This window comes from Solenopsis invicta, chromosome 16 (genome assembly GCF_016802725.1).
Source record: "Solenopsis invicta isolate M01_SB chromosome 16, UNIL_Sinv_3.0, whole genome shotgun sequence".
Taxonomy (NCBI): Eukaryota; Metazoa; Arthropoda; class Insecta; order Hymenoptera; family Formicidae; genus Solenopsis; species Solenopsis invicta.
This window is the reverse complement of record NC_052679.1, coordinates 18,684,288-18,699,864: the sequence shown is the minus strand read 5'-3', so window position 1 is coordinate 18,699,864 and position 15,577 is coordinate 18,684,288. Positions and strand designations below refer to the sequence as shown.

The window sequence follows — 15,577 nt, the reverse complement described above, 5'->3', positions numbered from 1 at the left end:
ATAAAATCGCACAATAAATATCTACTAAGATCTGTTCATTTCGCTTATATTGCGTTTTCACATTTTGGCCAAAGTTCTCTATTTAACGGTTTGAAAGAAATAAAATCTAGAAAACAGTCAACGTTAAATGGCTAATTTTGTAAATTAAAAACGATCACGTTGTTGCCCTTTCCTCTAATCGCGTCTGCAGATCACACGCTGCATTCAACGTCGACTTACAATTATAGAGAACGAAGTTTGCGAGCGGCTCGCCGTTCAACGTTCCGGCAAATTTGCTGTCAACAATAATCAGAGTTCTTTCGGCAACGCGGAGAGCGTTCAAGAGGGCTTTTCCCCGGCTCCAAGCCGATTTGAGAACAAAAGCCGAGTGAGAACACGAGCATTTCGAACGTATCGTCCGTTTAACTTGCCGCACATTCCGTGGAAACAAATGATCATTCCGTCGGTATCGCGGCAACTGCATTCGCGCTACCAAAGAACGGAGTGCATTTCACCGGCATGGTCGCAATGCGAGTAGCACCACCGCGTTCTCCGAGAGAACGCCGCGGGAGACGAAATACGCCAAAATATCGTTATAGCTATTACCGCGGAACATTGAGCGGAGGGAAAGACGGGATTGGCCTACTTTCCGGCCCTTTCCCCGGAGGAGCGCGGAAGAACCGACATTACTCGCGGACTTTGAAATTTCGCCTATTGGGAAACGACGCGGGATTCCGCCGACTATGACAAATGGCCCGGCAATTTTTGCGCTTCTCGAAGGCCCCTGATCGATTCCCGGACACCGCGCGTTCGTCCATTCGTCCGTCCGTCCGTCGTTGTCGCAACAACGAATACAAGTCCATCGCGAAGAAAAGTCACCGCGCGGCACGGCGCAACCGTTCGGCGTGTAGCGCGCGACGACAATGTGTCAAATACGTCTCAATAACGAATGAAAAATTGCTCGTGGAATCGTTCTCCCGCGCGTATATATTCCAAGCCGCTGTCCTGAGTTCATTTCGCTAATACCCGGCGTAACGAAGTTCCGCGTCGAGTTCCGCGAAACTGCATTAACCAATATTTAACTGCCTAGCAGATCGACCGAGAGTGCTTAAAATTTAAAGCGTTTGAAATTTCGCGTCGTAATTAAATCGTCCGTAAAATTTGAATGGTAATAAAACGCGGAACGCAGGTAGAGCTCTATTTGAAGAACACTGTCGAGAAAACCAAAAAAACAAAAAACCAAGAAAAAAAAGAACTTTCAACTCCGGTTCCAAATTACATCCGCGTGATTTCGCGAAACGAGATGTTTTGGAAAAAAGCGACCGGATTTAAAAAATGTATAAATTGCTTAAAACGTACTGCAAACGTAATGCTTTGTAAACGTATATTAAATACTTCGCAATATCGCGTATTTTTATTCGGCGGAAAAAAAAATACGGGGAGAGGGCAGGTTCTGAATTTTCTCCCCGTTTACAAAAGCGTATTATTTGTCCGACCTGCTCTCGACCTCTCACTCGCAAGATGCGCACTACGGATATTTCATATTGAAAAAGTAAAAAAATAAAAATAAAAAAAATTTAGTGGGAAAACTTCTGCGAAACTCGGGGCTTGTCGCGAGAGACATTAACATTAAAGGGATTTGTGGCCGAGAGTGGGATTTCTTTGGCGGGGATTTAAACGAGCGCGCTTTGTTCGTAATTGAATTTTAAGTATCACAAAACTCGCGCGACACGGTGCTCACACCAATCCTTTGTTTCACGCGGATAAACATAAATACTTGAAAATTTATTTTTTTTTTTTTTTTTTTTTTTTATTCTCAAAGAAACGAGCGAGAGCCGCGTAAACGGAACGTTTCTGGTACCCCGGCGTTTCTTTCCATCTATGGAGCCTTTGATCAATTTCCACCTGACGACAATTTAATTGGCCGCAAAACGATATTTGATATTCTTGGGGAAATTTGAATGTCTTCGTAACGACGTAACCGTAAAAAAAAAGGCAGAGAATGTTACGCGCGCGGAAATATAAATAATTATACACGTATGCTCGCAAAAAAAGGAGAAAAAACTTGCCGCGACCGTTTCGCTTCCAGAAAAATAAACTTGTGACCCTGATACCGAGCTCCGATAATCTTTACCCTGATAACCGTGCCCCGTACTTCGCAATATAGCGGTGCGACTCCGAGCATAATGCGGCAAATACTTTCATCGAGCGCGTAATAGCTCGCGCGCCGACCCAGGTTCGCTCGCCCGCAAACTTTCCAAGACGATTACTTGCTAATGGTACCGCGCTAGCCGCGACTCTCCATTATCGTGAATTGGAAATCGAGTGTCCCCGGATATGTAATTACACGCGCGTATACCGTCAATTAGGTAAGTTTAATCGCTAATCGGATTATCGTTGATACGCGTTATCCCGCACCAATGCGCCCGCTATCAGGCCGATTCTACAGCCAACCAGCTGGCAGATTGCGGCGGCTTGTTGGGCTGGTTTACAGAGACGCGAATTGCGCCAAAAAGTCATGTTAATTTAATTGCCGCGTCGCTCTGCGCACTAATTACTAATTTCGAGTATCGCGTGGTTGCGTGATAAATTAAATGACAGCTGGGTGGTAACAAACGCTGCAAACGTCGTCCATATCAAGTCACTATATCGCCATTTAGCGTACAACGATTGTCGTAATTATACCATGAGTTATAATGATAAGCCTAATTGCTATTTAACATCTTGTAATTCGTAACATGTGTCTTTCGTTGTCGTCGTCGTCGTCGTCGTCGTCGTCGTCGTCGTCGTCGTCGTTGTTGTCTTGTTTTGCAAAATCTAGATTTCACGGAATTTTTCAAGCGCGTTTAATTCAGTTTTTCATTCCGTTTTTTGCGATATTTCGCAGTTAAAGATGTATGGGTATCTCGTATCTCAAAAAGCATTACTAAAAATATAAAAATTTCATAGAATATTCTAGAATTACGTTTGAGTGTTTAAAATTTGAGCAAAATTTACTTTTTAGTTTAAACGTTATTTCGTTTAAACGTTATTTAAAATCACGTTTTGCAGTACTTATTTGCAAATTTGATGGTGAAGCGGCATTACCAATTAAATAAAAATTTTTACATGTAATAATAAAACTCTAATAAACATTCGTGCAAAAATTCATTTAGATCCACTTCGTTTAAAAGTTGTTTATTTAATCTCGTTTAAAAGTTATTTATTTAAAACTGCAGCAAAATATAGTAATTTTCGCTGCAAAAACCATTATAAATTAAATTTTTCATTATGTTCTACTTTACAACTAGTTTCAAGGCATTTACGGCCAACATTTTTTATTATATAAATTATAAAAAAAGAATAAATCTGGAGAAGCCTCCAGTTTTTAAATTTCGATAACTTTTAACTCGTATTGTATAGCCAAAAACTTCTTAAATAACGAGACGATTTAGGGAATATTCTTCTTTAAAAGGTATTAAAAAATTGACTTTTAAATTTGATATTTTTATTATATGAAATCTAAAATACATTTCCTCCTCAAATGTTTTGCCGATATTTGATCATTTGACGAAGTTATAGATGAAAAAGCTAGCAGCGCTTATAATAGGTCAAAATCGAAGCGCTTAATGTCATACAGTTAATTATCGTATATATTTGAATGAGAAGGAAGTTAATATGGAAATTATTATCACGCTATTATAGTCTGTTTAAATTAGACTGTTGTTGAATGTTAATTATATTATGCTGTTCATACTTATTTTTACACTTATTGTTTTGACTTGTACATTGCGTGGGACAAGACTCGAGATATAAAGTATCGTTCAAAGTGACTCTTAAATTAGTTTGTCGCTGAACTTTGAACAACATATATTACGTGTCATTGCAATCTTGAAAATATTTTATAAATGAGGTAATGGAAGGAAAACTGGACTGCAAGGAGAAGATATTCATTGACAAAAAAAGGACGAAATTCATTTACAAGCAACACAGCGTGCGCTGCAAGCGACGAAGAAAGCCAAAACGTAAGTACTTGAAAAACTTGAAAAACAAGAATTAATCGCGGAAACAAAGTGTTTATTATATAACTTGAAATTGCTGATTAGTTATAATGAAATGAAAATCACGCTATAAAGTGTACTTAAAACTTTAAAACCGTTCTTCTCGAAACCATGTTTTTTGATTGTAGGACAAATTTCTTGGAAACTATTAGGAAAATCGTCATCAATTTTTTCGCAAGTACATTATATGTATTTTTTCGTTGGAACTATTATGGAATCATTATTATGTACTCATTATTTCTGTTTATAAAAAAAATAATTATAAGATTTTTAAAATATAAAAAAATGTTTACAAAAGTTACTATTCTGTCAAACTTAGAGATATTTTATTTAATTCCAATTCCAACAATAGCAACGCTTCTCTTGAATAAAAAAAGTTTTAAGTTTTTTTATTTCAGATGTCCAAAAGAGACATTTATCCCATTACCTCTATGTATTTTTTTTATAAGCTATTTTAATGATCAGTATATAACATGCGAAAAAGTAGCACATTTTAAATTTCAAAAATATTAAAATATTTGACAATAGTAATAAAAAAGTATGCAAAGTTTGATATTAATTGTTGGCCTCCCTAAAAATATTCCCAGAAAAAAAAACACCTTTTTGGATCCTTTAAAATAGAATACTCCCTTAATAGCGAAACGATTTAATAGTCGGTTTAATTAGGTCGGTAAAGTATCGAGTTTTCAAACGTCAGACAACAGAAATGAATTTCACTTCACTTCCAAGAGCGATATTAACTTAAAATCGCAAAAAAAAAGTAATAATAAAATCTCAATCATTCATCGAAATTTTCTCGGTTTCCCTGATTTTCCAGGGAAATAAATCACCTCGTTGTTATCGATTCTCGAGAAGAGTGACAACTCTCTGATATATGATGACATGATGGTATCGATATATGTATGTATAATAATACGCTATTTTGAATACATCGTGTCACTAGACTGTTTTATGAAGCGAATATTTCACAGGTAGGAAATGGAAGTTGACTTATGCATGGATATATTCGTATTACAATCTGCATTTATAGTTATCACATGAATCTCATATCAAAAAGTATATCAAGTAAGAATATTGAGAATAAAGTTTCATCTTAAAATACAGTTTCACAATTCCAGATGAAAATCAGGTGAGATTCAGTAGCGAAATCTTATTAAAGTTTAACAATTCGTGTATAAAAAATTCAATAAATTAAATATGTTAATTGCAAAATTAAACTTCATTATAATTGTTTAATTAATCCCATTGTACATGATCAATTGACACAGCACTTAATAGCAGTTATAAATCTTGATTTTACTAAGAAAGTTTGTTTTACTTAAAAAATGTATTCAAATTTGTATTTAATAGCAACTACTTTCAACTGTTAAAATCGAGTTTGGGAAAATTAATTGAAAGCGCATGTTATTAAATCATTAATTTGCAATACAAGAAAATTGTTTCATAATTTTCTTAATTTTGAGAAATGTCCTATACATCCTCAAAGCGCGTCGGAAGTAAGGAAAATTGATACGACAAAAATAATTTCAATTTCGCGATAGACGTAATCGGTTGCGCGGAAAATAGCGTTACCTCAATTAAAGTCGTCGCGGAAGAGAATGTACAAGAAGGCAATCAACGGGCTCACCACTTTGCGCTCCCGCGTATCGGGAAGATCGAGTTAGTTATCTCGCTCCTACCGCTTTATGCATAAATGCGAATAAATTACGTGTCCGTTCCTCTTTGGTGTCGAATTGCTTACGGCCGGATCCTGTGCATCAAAGTTCGGTGTCAAGTGCAGCTCGACATTCGACCGTGAAGGATTAATAAAGTCGCGTCTCTCGTTTACATCGACGCTCTTTTACCCAAGTATTTGAAGATGCATTTTGCAATGCAGCGATAAAGAACTGCTGAATGAGCAAACATTATAGCTACAGGCCGCACAAACAAGTAATTAAACATGATTGACAAATTAATACGACGAAATATTTCAGCGTCGACGAAATTTAGCGTTGAATCGATTCATAACTGGTTCAATTAACTTTATAATTGTTTGAATGGGAACTAGAGCGACTTTTTCTCGATGCATTTTGCGCGACACAAGCGAATGGTTTTGCTACAAAGGCAAACACGAGTGGAGCGCAGTGGTGTAAAGGTGCACGTTTGAAATGTACAGGCGCGAGCGAACAAGATACGCTGTAAAGGTGCGCTTATATCGTAAAAGCGCGATTAAACCGACGTATTCGCGTTCGCATGGCACGGCGCGCTGCGTAAACAAGAGAGCAATAGCCGAGTATCAGCGAGCGAATTGATTCGCAATAAATGTGCGTTTGCGGCATTCAAGAGCGCGAGTGACCGAATGAATTCGCTAGAAAGGCATGTTACGCGAGCACGAACGATGGAAGTTGATTTGCTGTGACACGGCGGAAAACGAACGTATCCATTCGTTCGTTCGCGTTCATCCCGGCGTACGAGCAAACAGGCAATCGTCAAAGAAGATACGCGCAGCATGGCACGAATGTCGATCCCGAAACTGTGTGTAAAGGAATCCTGTTCAATACGGAATCTAAACATCGGATTCCGATGTGAATTAAATGGTCCCATCAAGTAAGCCCGGACATTTCGATATTTCATACACTGCGGTTACCGCTGCTATATTAAGCCACATCATCATGACTCGAGAGTAAAATTTGCATATAGTGCGCGAACAACCAGGAGAAATAATGAAAAATTCAATACGATATAGTCGATCGAGAGATTCGATACGTAACTTTTAAAATTGATATTTGCTTATACTTTTTTCCTCTCACACTCTCACACTGACACACTGAGAAAAAAATATCTTAAAACAAAAAAATTTACCTAACACAAAAAGTTATTCGATGGGTCCTAATATTTACTTGCAATCAAATTAAAAATTTCTGAATTAAAATATTTCTGTAAATAAAATGAAGAAAAAAATTTTTAACCAGCAATTTTTTCTTGCAGTTATAGGAAATACGAACTGATAACCTATTTTTATATTTAAAAAAATCAGATTTTTTATTCTAATTGTAAGAAAATAATTTAATTAAGTATAATAATATTATTAGATATAATATATTAATAATATCATTTTTAAATCCTTACTTAAATGTAAAAAAATGTAAAAATACAAAATTATATAAAGATATAAATATGTCTATTTACTTAAAAGTAAATATGTTTACTTAAACAGAACGAACCAATGCTTGCATCGAAATATACACACTTTTAAGAAAATGTATTTTTTATTTTAAAAAATGTTTCTCTCGGTGCTTACTTCATCTCCTCTACATTTTACTTCTTTATTTTATATAACGGTTTTTCCTGCTTTTCAATTGATATTTTCTAATCGTATATCGCTGTGTCATTCCGTATCATATACTTTATTTTTGTGCCATACTACTTTATATCTTTATATATATTCTATAGCGACGAACGAGCTCGGGAATATTGCACGAGGATCCGGTTCACCAACGCAGGAGAAATTCATCTGCAGTAGTGTAAACGTTTCCATTACGAGCACGGGGAAACAGCTGGTGCCTGCGTAAAGTGTAAACGCACCTTAAGGCTACGGTTATAGTGGATGCACGTCCCGGACTGAAACTCATCCGGACGAATTCGTAGCAGACGTCGAAACTAATCAAATACCGTGAACCAAGTCGAGATGACTCAGGGTTACCTCTGGACTACCGTATTCCCTTCGGTCATGAACTGGTTTTGTAAATGAGATCCTTGTTCGCGGTGATTCTTCGTTGTTGTCAAAATTAAGATTACTCGTAAATTTTTCGCAAATTACGTTTCCGTTAATTTAAAAGTTACTCGAAAATTTTTATTCGAGAAAAAATTTTGCTCTCTGTTTATATTTATATTCGAAATTTTTAATTGCCGAGTATCTCTATCGCGCAAGAACGTTACGTGTGGCCTATCTTCGAAAAAAAGCATTCGTTATCAGGATCATAATGTATCCATACTATTTCAATGGGGAAACGCAAAGTTCCGGGAAACTCCGCGAGATCTGATCACGTAGCATGTAATTACCTCCACTTATCTCGACACATTTAATTAGTTCTGATCGGCAAATTCCTATGCGCGTTCGCTATGCTATAACCCGCGTGTGTACTAGTTCAACTATCCGTAAGTTATCCAAGAGTCATTTAAGATTCAATCTTAAATCTGTTTACATCGATATCCTAAATAATATAATTAAAAAGATTAATATTGGAGAAATGAGTGGAGATCATGAAATGAGCCGAATTAATTAAACATAATATAATAAAATTAAAAGAAGAATAACAAGAGCACGATGTTTAATTTATATCTTCGGTGAATTCATCAGTCATTTTGTATAAAAGAAGATAAATAAAAGTAATAAATGAATCAATGAATTAATAATTAATTATTCTGCCGAATAAAATATGCATTGAAGCAAATGCAAATTATTTAGTGAAACCACAATTTCAGATGCGCCTCAGTTAATTGTGTCACATTGACGACCGCCGAGTTAATAAAACGGATTAATACATCCAGTTGAAATGAGGCTAATACCACGGCTGCTATAATCAAATGCTGAAGTGAATGCAGGTAGACTCAGGTAGACTCGATGGAGCCGTAATTATATCTCAACTTGCGGATGCAATTACAATAAATGAATGCAGTTCTCGTCTACCAGTTCAACGGATTTCCCGGTTGAAATTTGTCGGCGTGCAAGAATGCTCGTCGGAAACTCGCGTACGACGCCGTAACCGCGGCCTAAGTCGTCGAAGTGAAGACTACGACGTTCGGATATTACCCACGGCAAGATGCTATTACGGCCGAGTTCAACTTCCCCGCAATCCCGATCGAAACGACGGCGGCGACGGCGACGGGGCCGACGGGGGTCGTTCACGATTCACGATCCGGGGTCGCATTCACGATCAAGTTTCTGGCCCGTTCGCGAGCTTGCGGTTACGTTTAGTTCGCCGTATACCGAAATTATACCACGCGGACCCTTCTCACTCTCTATCTTTCTCTGTCTCTCTCTCCTCTCTCTCTCTCTGCTTCTATTGTCCTATGTATGTGTCTGATTCGTACTGAAACGCTTACGGGGCTCGGACGATGCGCTAGTATCAACCATCGTCGATTCAGGCAATGCCGTACCTATGTTAGCTTAACCCGTTAACTCCTACAATTTTTTTTAAATCCTAACCACAATTGGAGCTTAAAATCGCAAGCAAAAATTAATCCAAACATGAATTTGTACCTGAAGTGATATTTATAAGTTAAACGCGTGAGCAAAAACTTGATTCATTCTAACATTCTATGATTAAATTAAAAACGCGCGCTGATATCTTGATTTATCTATTAAAAACAGATAATATAAATTCTTATATGTATGCGATAGTATTAAAAAAATACTTCCAATGGAAAGAAAAGAAGATAAAATAACTTCTTTTTACAGACAAAAAAGGAAACGTATAAATAACATTATCGATTATTTAGTGTTTACTTGCGCTTTTTCTTCCAGAGCGTACTCAAATCAAGATTTTGATACTCTTATGGATATTGACATTCTTAAAGATAGTTTGTATACCTATTTAGATACTTTATAATTTAAAAAAAAAACCTGTTTTAATAATATTACACTCATTAACTTCCTTTTTAAATCTTTAAACAGAGAAAAAAATTGTTAAAACTTTTTAAATTGATTAAATTTCTTCAAATACTTATGTATTAACTCAAATACATAAAATATTTGAACTTAACTTTATATATTTAACTTAAATGCATAAATATTTGAATTAAAAAAGTTTAATCAAATTTTGAAAAATTAAATAGTTGACAACTTTTTTTCTCAGTGTAATTCTAATAAATTTAATTTCAATACTACCTTGAGGCTACAAATGTTTCTAACATTTTAACGCTATTTTGACACACACACACTAAAATATTCCACAGCTAATAAAAACCTACTATAATAATATTATACTTATTAATTCGTCTTTTAAACTTTTAATTCTATAGATTTAATTTTAATGCTAATGTGAAATATTCTGAGAAAAAGCTTTACAAGTTATATAATTTTTCTCATTATTTCAAAATTTTTACATAAGTTTAGCATTACAAATAATGTTACACCTATTTCTGGACGGAAAGTATTTTTATAGATAGCAGATGAAGGTTCAATAAAGGTTCCTAACAAAACCTATTTTGCTAGCTTAGCTCCTATATAAGTCAATCTATTTTGACGCTCAAAACAGTAAAAAGAGAAATTTCTTGATATCTTTAATTCCTAAATTTTAAAATTAAAGGTTTAATGAAGAGTCAATTTCGGGTAAATAAAATAAAAATTTATAGAAATAGACGTCACAGTATTTTTGTTGTAAAAAAAAACAGATTTCCAAAATTTATTCTTAAAATCCGGTGGGTTCCAATGTTCTAGTCACAACCGTGGAATACGTTTATTTCCCACCGAAAGTCTATGATCTCCTCTCCTACCCTCTTATTCGTGACCCCTCCGGCACAGTAACCGTGCGGTGTATCTCCAATAGGAGAATCTGGCACGTTTCCAAACGACGAGGACGACTACGACAATGACGACGGCTATGACGAAAATGAGAGTTCTAGTTTAATGCGGCGACGCGGGCGTAAGGTAAACGTGCTATTTGGAAATGTCAATTGGCCATGATCCGCGGAAAACACCGGTGCCCCGCGCAACGATAATAAAACAATATTCGCCAAACGACTGAAAAAAGGAAAAATCGTCAATGCGCAGTCACAGTGACAACTTGATTAAAAAAAATCGTACAGCGTATCTGTACGTGTTATTGTTGCAGATACGCGGCGAATGGAAACGCGCGTAATAACGACGCGGAGGAATCCATTTCGAATTCGCATGCGAAATTCCGAGCTCTTTTTTTTTTGTCCAGAATCCCGGGCGCAATGGCCCGCTCTCGCTCTCGCTCTCTTCGCAATGCGCCAAACACAGTATCTCGCGCGATTCACGCGCGTGGCTCTCAAATAATTTCGAATTGAAATCGAGGACGGCGCGGCCTGCATTTCCGTCGTTGCACGCTGCGCATTCCGATGCGTTCGCGCGGCTGCGAGGCGCGCACGCGACTCGCTTCGAGATACGCTCGTTCGAACGCGAAATTTATTTCTCGATTTCGCTGCGGGTCGCGACGAGAGTCACGAAAAGTTACGAGGGGAATATTTGATACTATGGTTGGCCGTGCGGAGCGTCGCCGATCGATCTAACCGACTCTTTTTCCGAGTCTTTCTTGCACAAAAGCTTTCCTGTTATTATTACTCTCTCTCTATTATTATTGCTTTATTATTATTTACTGAGCTTCAGCGTCTCTCCTCCTACCGAGGAAGTAAATGATGACATTACCTAACACAAAACAGTTTTAGCGAATGCAAACTACTTCTATTGTTAGCAGCAGATTATGTTTCTCATTAGGTATATAAAGGATTTAAAAAAAAGCTTAATAATAAGAAATAAAAGAAGCTGTAATAGCTCCGAAACATCTTTTACTTATTACGAAAAGTACGGTTTAATAAAAAAATATTAAAAACGCGATCGGAGGAGTTTAATAAAACAGGGGATACGAGTTTTAATAATGTAAACGGGCAAAAAGAGCTTTTTACTTTGATTAATTTGATGTCAACGTTACTTCAACCAATTTTTTTCCTCGAAGTTTAATTATCAAGCTGCTTTGCGTTGAGACGGAAAAAAAAGAAAAAAAAACAAATTTACGGATGCACGAAGCGTCAAGCCAAGTTCTCTTCCCACACTCGTCAAGTAGAGCGCAAGATCTCTAATCGTAACTTCTCCCGCGACGCCCTACATCCGAGGGGAGTACACCGAGTTAATTACACGGATATAACTAGGCACGATACTAACAAATCACCGTAATGTTTTTGTAAGGACCAATCAAGGAGGATTATTTCACCAGACGTGCATCTCTCGCGCGGGGAGTGACTCGCGTAACACGGAACAAACTCGATTATTTATAGGCACATTAGCGACGCGAACTAACGAGGGCGTGCTCAATGAATTACTGAAATCGCATTCAGCCGGAAAACCATCTGCGGTTATGCAATGACGTTAAACAAAACGTTAATCCTCTGATGCACTTTGGGAATTGAAATAACCACCTCCTCCCGTGCATCGCGCATAATTTACCTGTCACGCGTGCAGTTTTGGGAATATTGGCTTATTAAGATATAAAGGATATCCCGGAAGGCTACTGAGTAAAGATAAAAAAACCCATTTCGAACGAAACTTGCCAGTTTTGAGATATTCCCGTTGTTTATACGCTGAAAACTCCGCGGGAAAGCCGATAGAAAAGCCGATAAAAATTATTAAACTTTATTTACAGAACTTTACTTTTTGTTTAGATTCGAGCAGGAGTTTCATAGCGGCTTAATTTGTTAAAATAGTTACTCCGCATGTTACACATATATACTATATTCGAAAAACTAATATTAAACTAAATATGTGAATTATCGTGACAAATATATAAAAAAAAAAGCCGAAAGTGCTCGCCTCTCGACTCGACAGCCCGTTATAAATTCGAAAAAAGAAAAAACAACATTCGTAATAAATAACGATAAATAACAATCATAATAAATACATTCGTTATTAGCGAAATCTCGCTGACAGCATTCAGCTATATTTTACGCTTGGAACACTTCATTAAATTAAAACACGCGCGTTTGTGCTCAATTTGCGATGATTCCACCGCGTGCCGATTTGGGAAAACAAATTTAGAGAGTGTTCAATTACAATCGGATGGATCCTGTCAGTAATGCGAAAGCGAATACACCGAGTGCATCAAAGGATTAAACAAGGCACCCTCGCGGCAGGCGCGTCCGAACAAGCTCGCCGCCCTTATATACCGAGCCGACGAAACACGCGGACGCGCACATGTGCTGCACCGGGGCGGCGCGGCGCGGCGCGGCGGCGGAAACCGCCTCGGAAGCAGCAGCAGACCGGGGGCGGCCGCACGCTATCCACACGAGAAGCTGAAGTTGAGGGATACCAGCTAATTACTTTGTCCGCGGACACGCGCGTGCTCGTCGGAGTGTAATACCACGCCTAATCTCCAAACGTGCTGACACTACACTCTTTCGCCCGCGACGCCGTGCGCGCCGCCGCACCGCCCGCGGCTTAATGACGATAATACGCCTCGTTTACGCAATGTAATTCCGGTACGCGCGTACTGAGCGTGTATAAATATTGATCCGGTTGCTGCAATGACTATCAGCGGGCGCTCTCGCTGCACGCCCGCTCTGTGACATTGACACGCGCCGAGGGACAGGGAGAAAGAGCTTCGGGATTATCGGATCGTTGAGATTATTCCGGTAATCTCGAATCACAAGATTCCCCGCTCTCGGTCGTGGCATTATCTGCCGGCGCGTAATTAGTTCCTTTTGACGCACGCGTTTTGTGCCTTATCGTTAAATCAACGCGAACAATCCGGTCTCCTGTATAATATAGAACGAGCAAACATCGAGAAAATAGATTTCCCAATAGCAAATTGCGTATTGCAAACGTTGTATTTCAAAAATTTGCAGAATAAACTGATAAAAAAAAAGAGAAAGGATTAAAGATAACGCATTTTCCGCCATGTTTTGTCATTTATACTACTCGTTACCACTGCGCGTTTGAAAATTAAATTAACAGCCGTGACATGAGCTACGGCGTCAGCCAAATAAATTGTTAACGACGTAGGACATTGTACGTCCAACACATCCTTAAATAATTTCAACAAAAATTGCCGCGGCATTAAAACGATAGCATCTGTGACGTAGAGGGAGGTAATAATTTAGCTCGGTTGTAACGAGGTGCAAATTTTTATGCAAACTACGCGGAAGAAACACGAAATTCGATTTTAATCGCGTCAATTCCAATACAACACACTTTTATTAATTGAATTATAACTGACGGTCTGATAGCGAAGAACCTGTTAAAAGCTATGCTTAGGCTTCCTCCGATCGGTGAAGACGATGAGATATAAGTGGACTTACCCAAAACAGTACCAACGTAGGAATGCGACGTGTCGAAGGGTATCGGCCCGTTCGTGCTCTCGAAGGATACATCCTTGCTAAACAGGCTCGCGTCGCGAAACAAGCGTATCGTCCAGGATCTGCAAGATGAATCGTGATGAACGTGAGACTTTTTTTTTGTGGGGGCTCATCGAGTGCGGGGAGGAATAATTATCGGCGTTTCTCGCGTACCACAATATCGGCTCGCCTCGGGTCGTCACGCGGAAGGCCGATAATCTGGTAATAACACGAATAAAGGAAAAGGAATCGTCGGAGGAAGAAAATGAAGGTGCCGTTAAGCGCATACGTGCATGCGCGCGCTGCGATTATGAAAAGTTGAATCTTACGCTCGGAGAAAGAAGTCGTACCAGCAATTTAGAAATTTTTGAACAGATAGCACCTCAACTATGTATTACATTATTAGAAAATTGTAGTAAAAACAATAATAATTTATATAAACTGAGAAAATATAGTAACATTAATCATTTGTAGCGAAATTATTGGATAAACTGTAGTAAAATAGTAACGCGAATACAGGTGATGAAAAAATTGAATTAAATATGAGATTTGAATTCGGAATCCCTCGTCCTTCTTCCTCGCACATTGAGTCCCGCATCACTGCCCCACTAACTATCATAATTATCCGGTATATTTAATCTGCCGTATGTAAACTGTAATTGTCATAACTTATTTGTAAAGTCCAACGATGTAATTATAATTGAGGTGCCATTTCATTATGAACTAATAATTGCACAAATAATGTTACCGTGATGATACAAACTATGTTTTACAGGTATCGCAACTAAAACTTTAATTACAGTAACCATAAAATAGTTCATTGAATTATGTACATTAATTAAACTTGTATAGCTGTCACTACCATGACTTTTTCTCTGAATGTACTTATTATCCGTACGGATGAATTATTTCGACAATTTTATTTCAGAAAGAGAGAAAGAGAGAGAGAGAGAGAGAGAGAGAGAGAGAGAGAGAGAGAGAGAGACCTACTAAATATCTTTCCAACATCGATAGAACAAAGTACGGTAAATTCCTCACATAACTATAATATCCAAAGTACAACGTTTCGCGTAGAAACAAAGGCTTGACAAAGGATTCCCGGGTATCGTATTACATGCAGCTAGAACGTCAAGCTAAAATCCTCAAGCATGACCATCTCACCAGATTTATATAAAAAACATATTACTTAAACTGAAATATATATAAGCCGATATCGTCTGTGCGAGCTCTCCATGCAGTATGTACGTCGATTTGCTCGCGCATGAAAGAGAAAAATAGGGCAGTTACAAACCTAGGGAATAAATATCTTGATTTCTCCACCGAGGCGCAATATCTCTCTCGAGCGTACTTTGTATGAAATGTCAGGTCAATCTATAAGTTCACGCGTACTTACTATGTCGGGTATATTTTAATCTGTATGGAAAAGAGGTATAGAGAGGTACTGCCGGAGTAAAATGACAACAGATTATCGATAACGAAGGAACACGCGTCGTTGATTAAAAAATGGA

The 15,577-nt window shown here is 37.8% G+C and overlaps 2 protein-coding genes and 1 long non-coding RNA gene across 5 annotated transcripts in view; 2 read left to right on the top strand and 1 right to left on the bottom strand.

The window, feature by feature from the left end:
* Positions 1-15,577, top strand: part of LOC105193122 (calmodulin-like protein 4) — a 95,151-nt gene that overhangs the window by 34,443 nt on the left and 45,131 nt on the right. The window lies entirely within an intron of this gene.
* The window catches only part of LOC105193142 (disintegrin and metalloproteinase domain-containing protein 10), a 73,189-nt gene that overhangs the window by 25,925 nt on the left and 31,687 nt on the right, over positions 1-15,577 (bottom strand). For both annotated transcript variants that reach the window (XM_039458869.1, XM_026138221.2), the window contains one exon: positions 14,034-14,152. In XM_039458869.1, coding sequence (XP_039314803.1) covers positions 14,034-14,152 — 119 coding nt within the window. The remainder of the gene's footprint in view (positions 1-14,033; positions 14,153-15,577) is intronic.
* On the top strand, positions 3,142-4,747 carry LOC113004567. The gene is made up of 2 exons (XR_003269107.2): positions 3,142-3,983; positions 4,148-4,747. It is a non-coding gene; the product is annotated as an uncharacterized LOC113004567 (long non-coding RNA).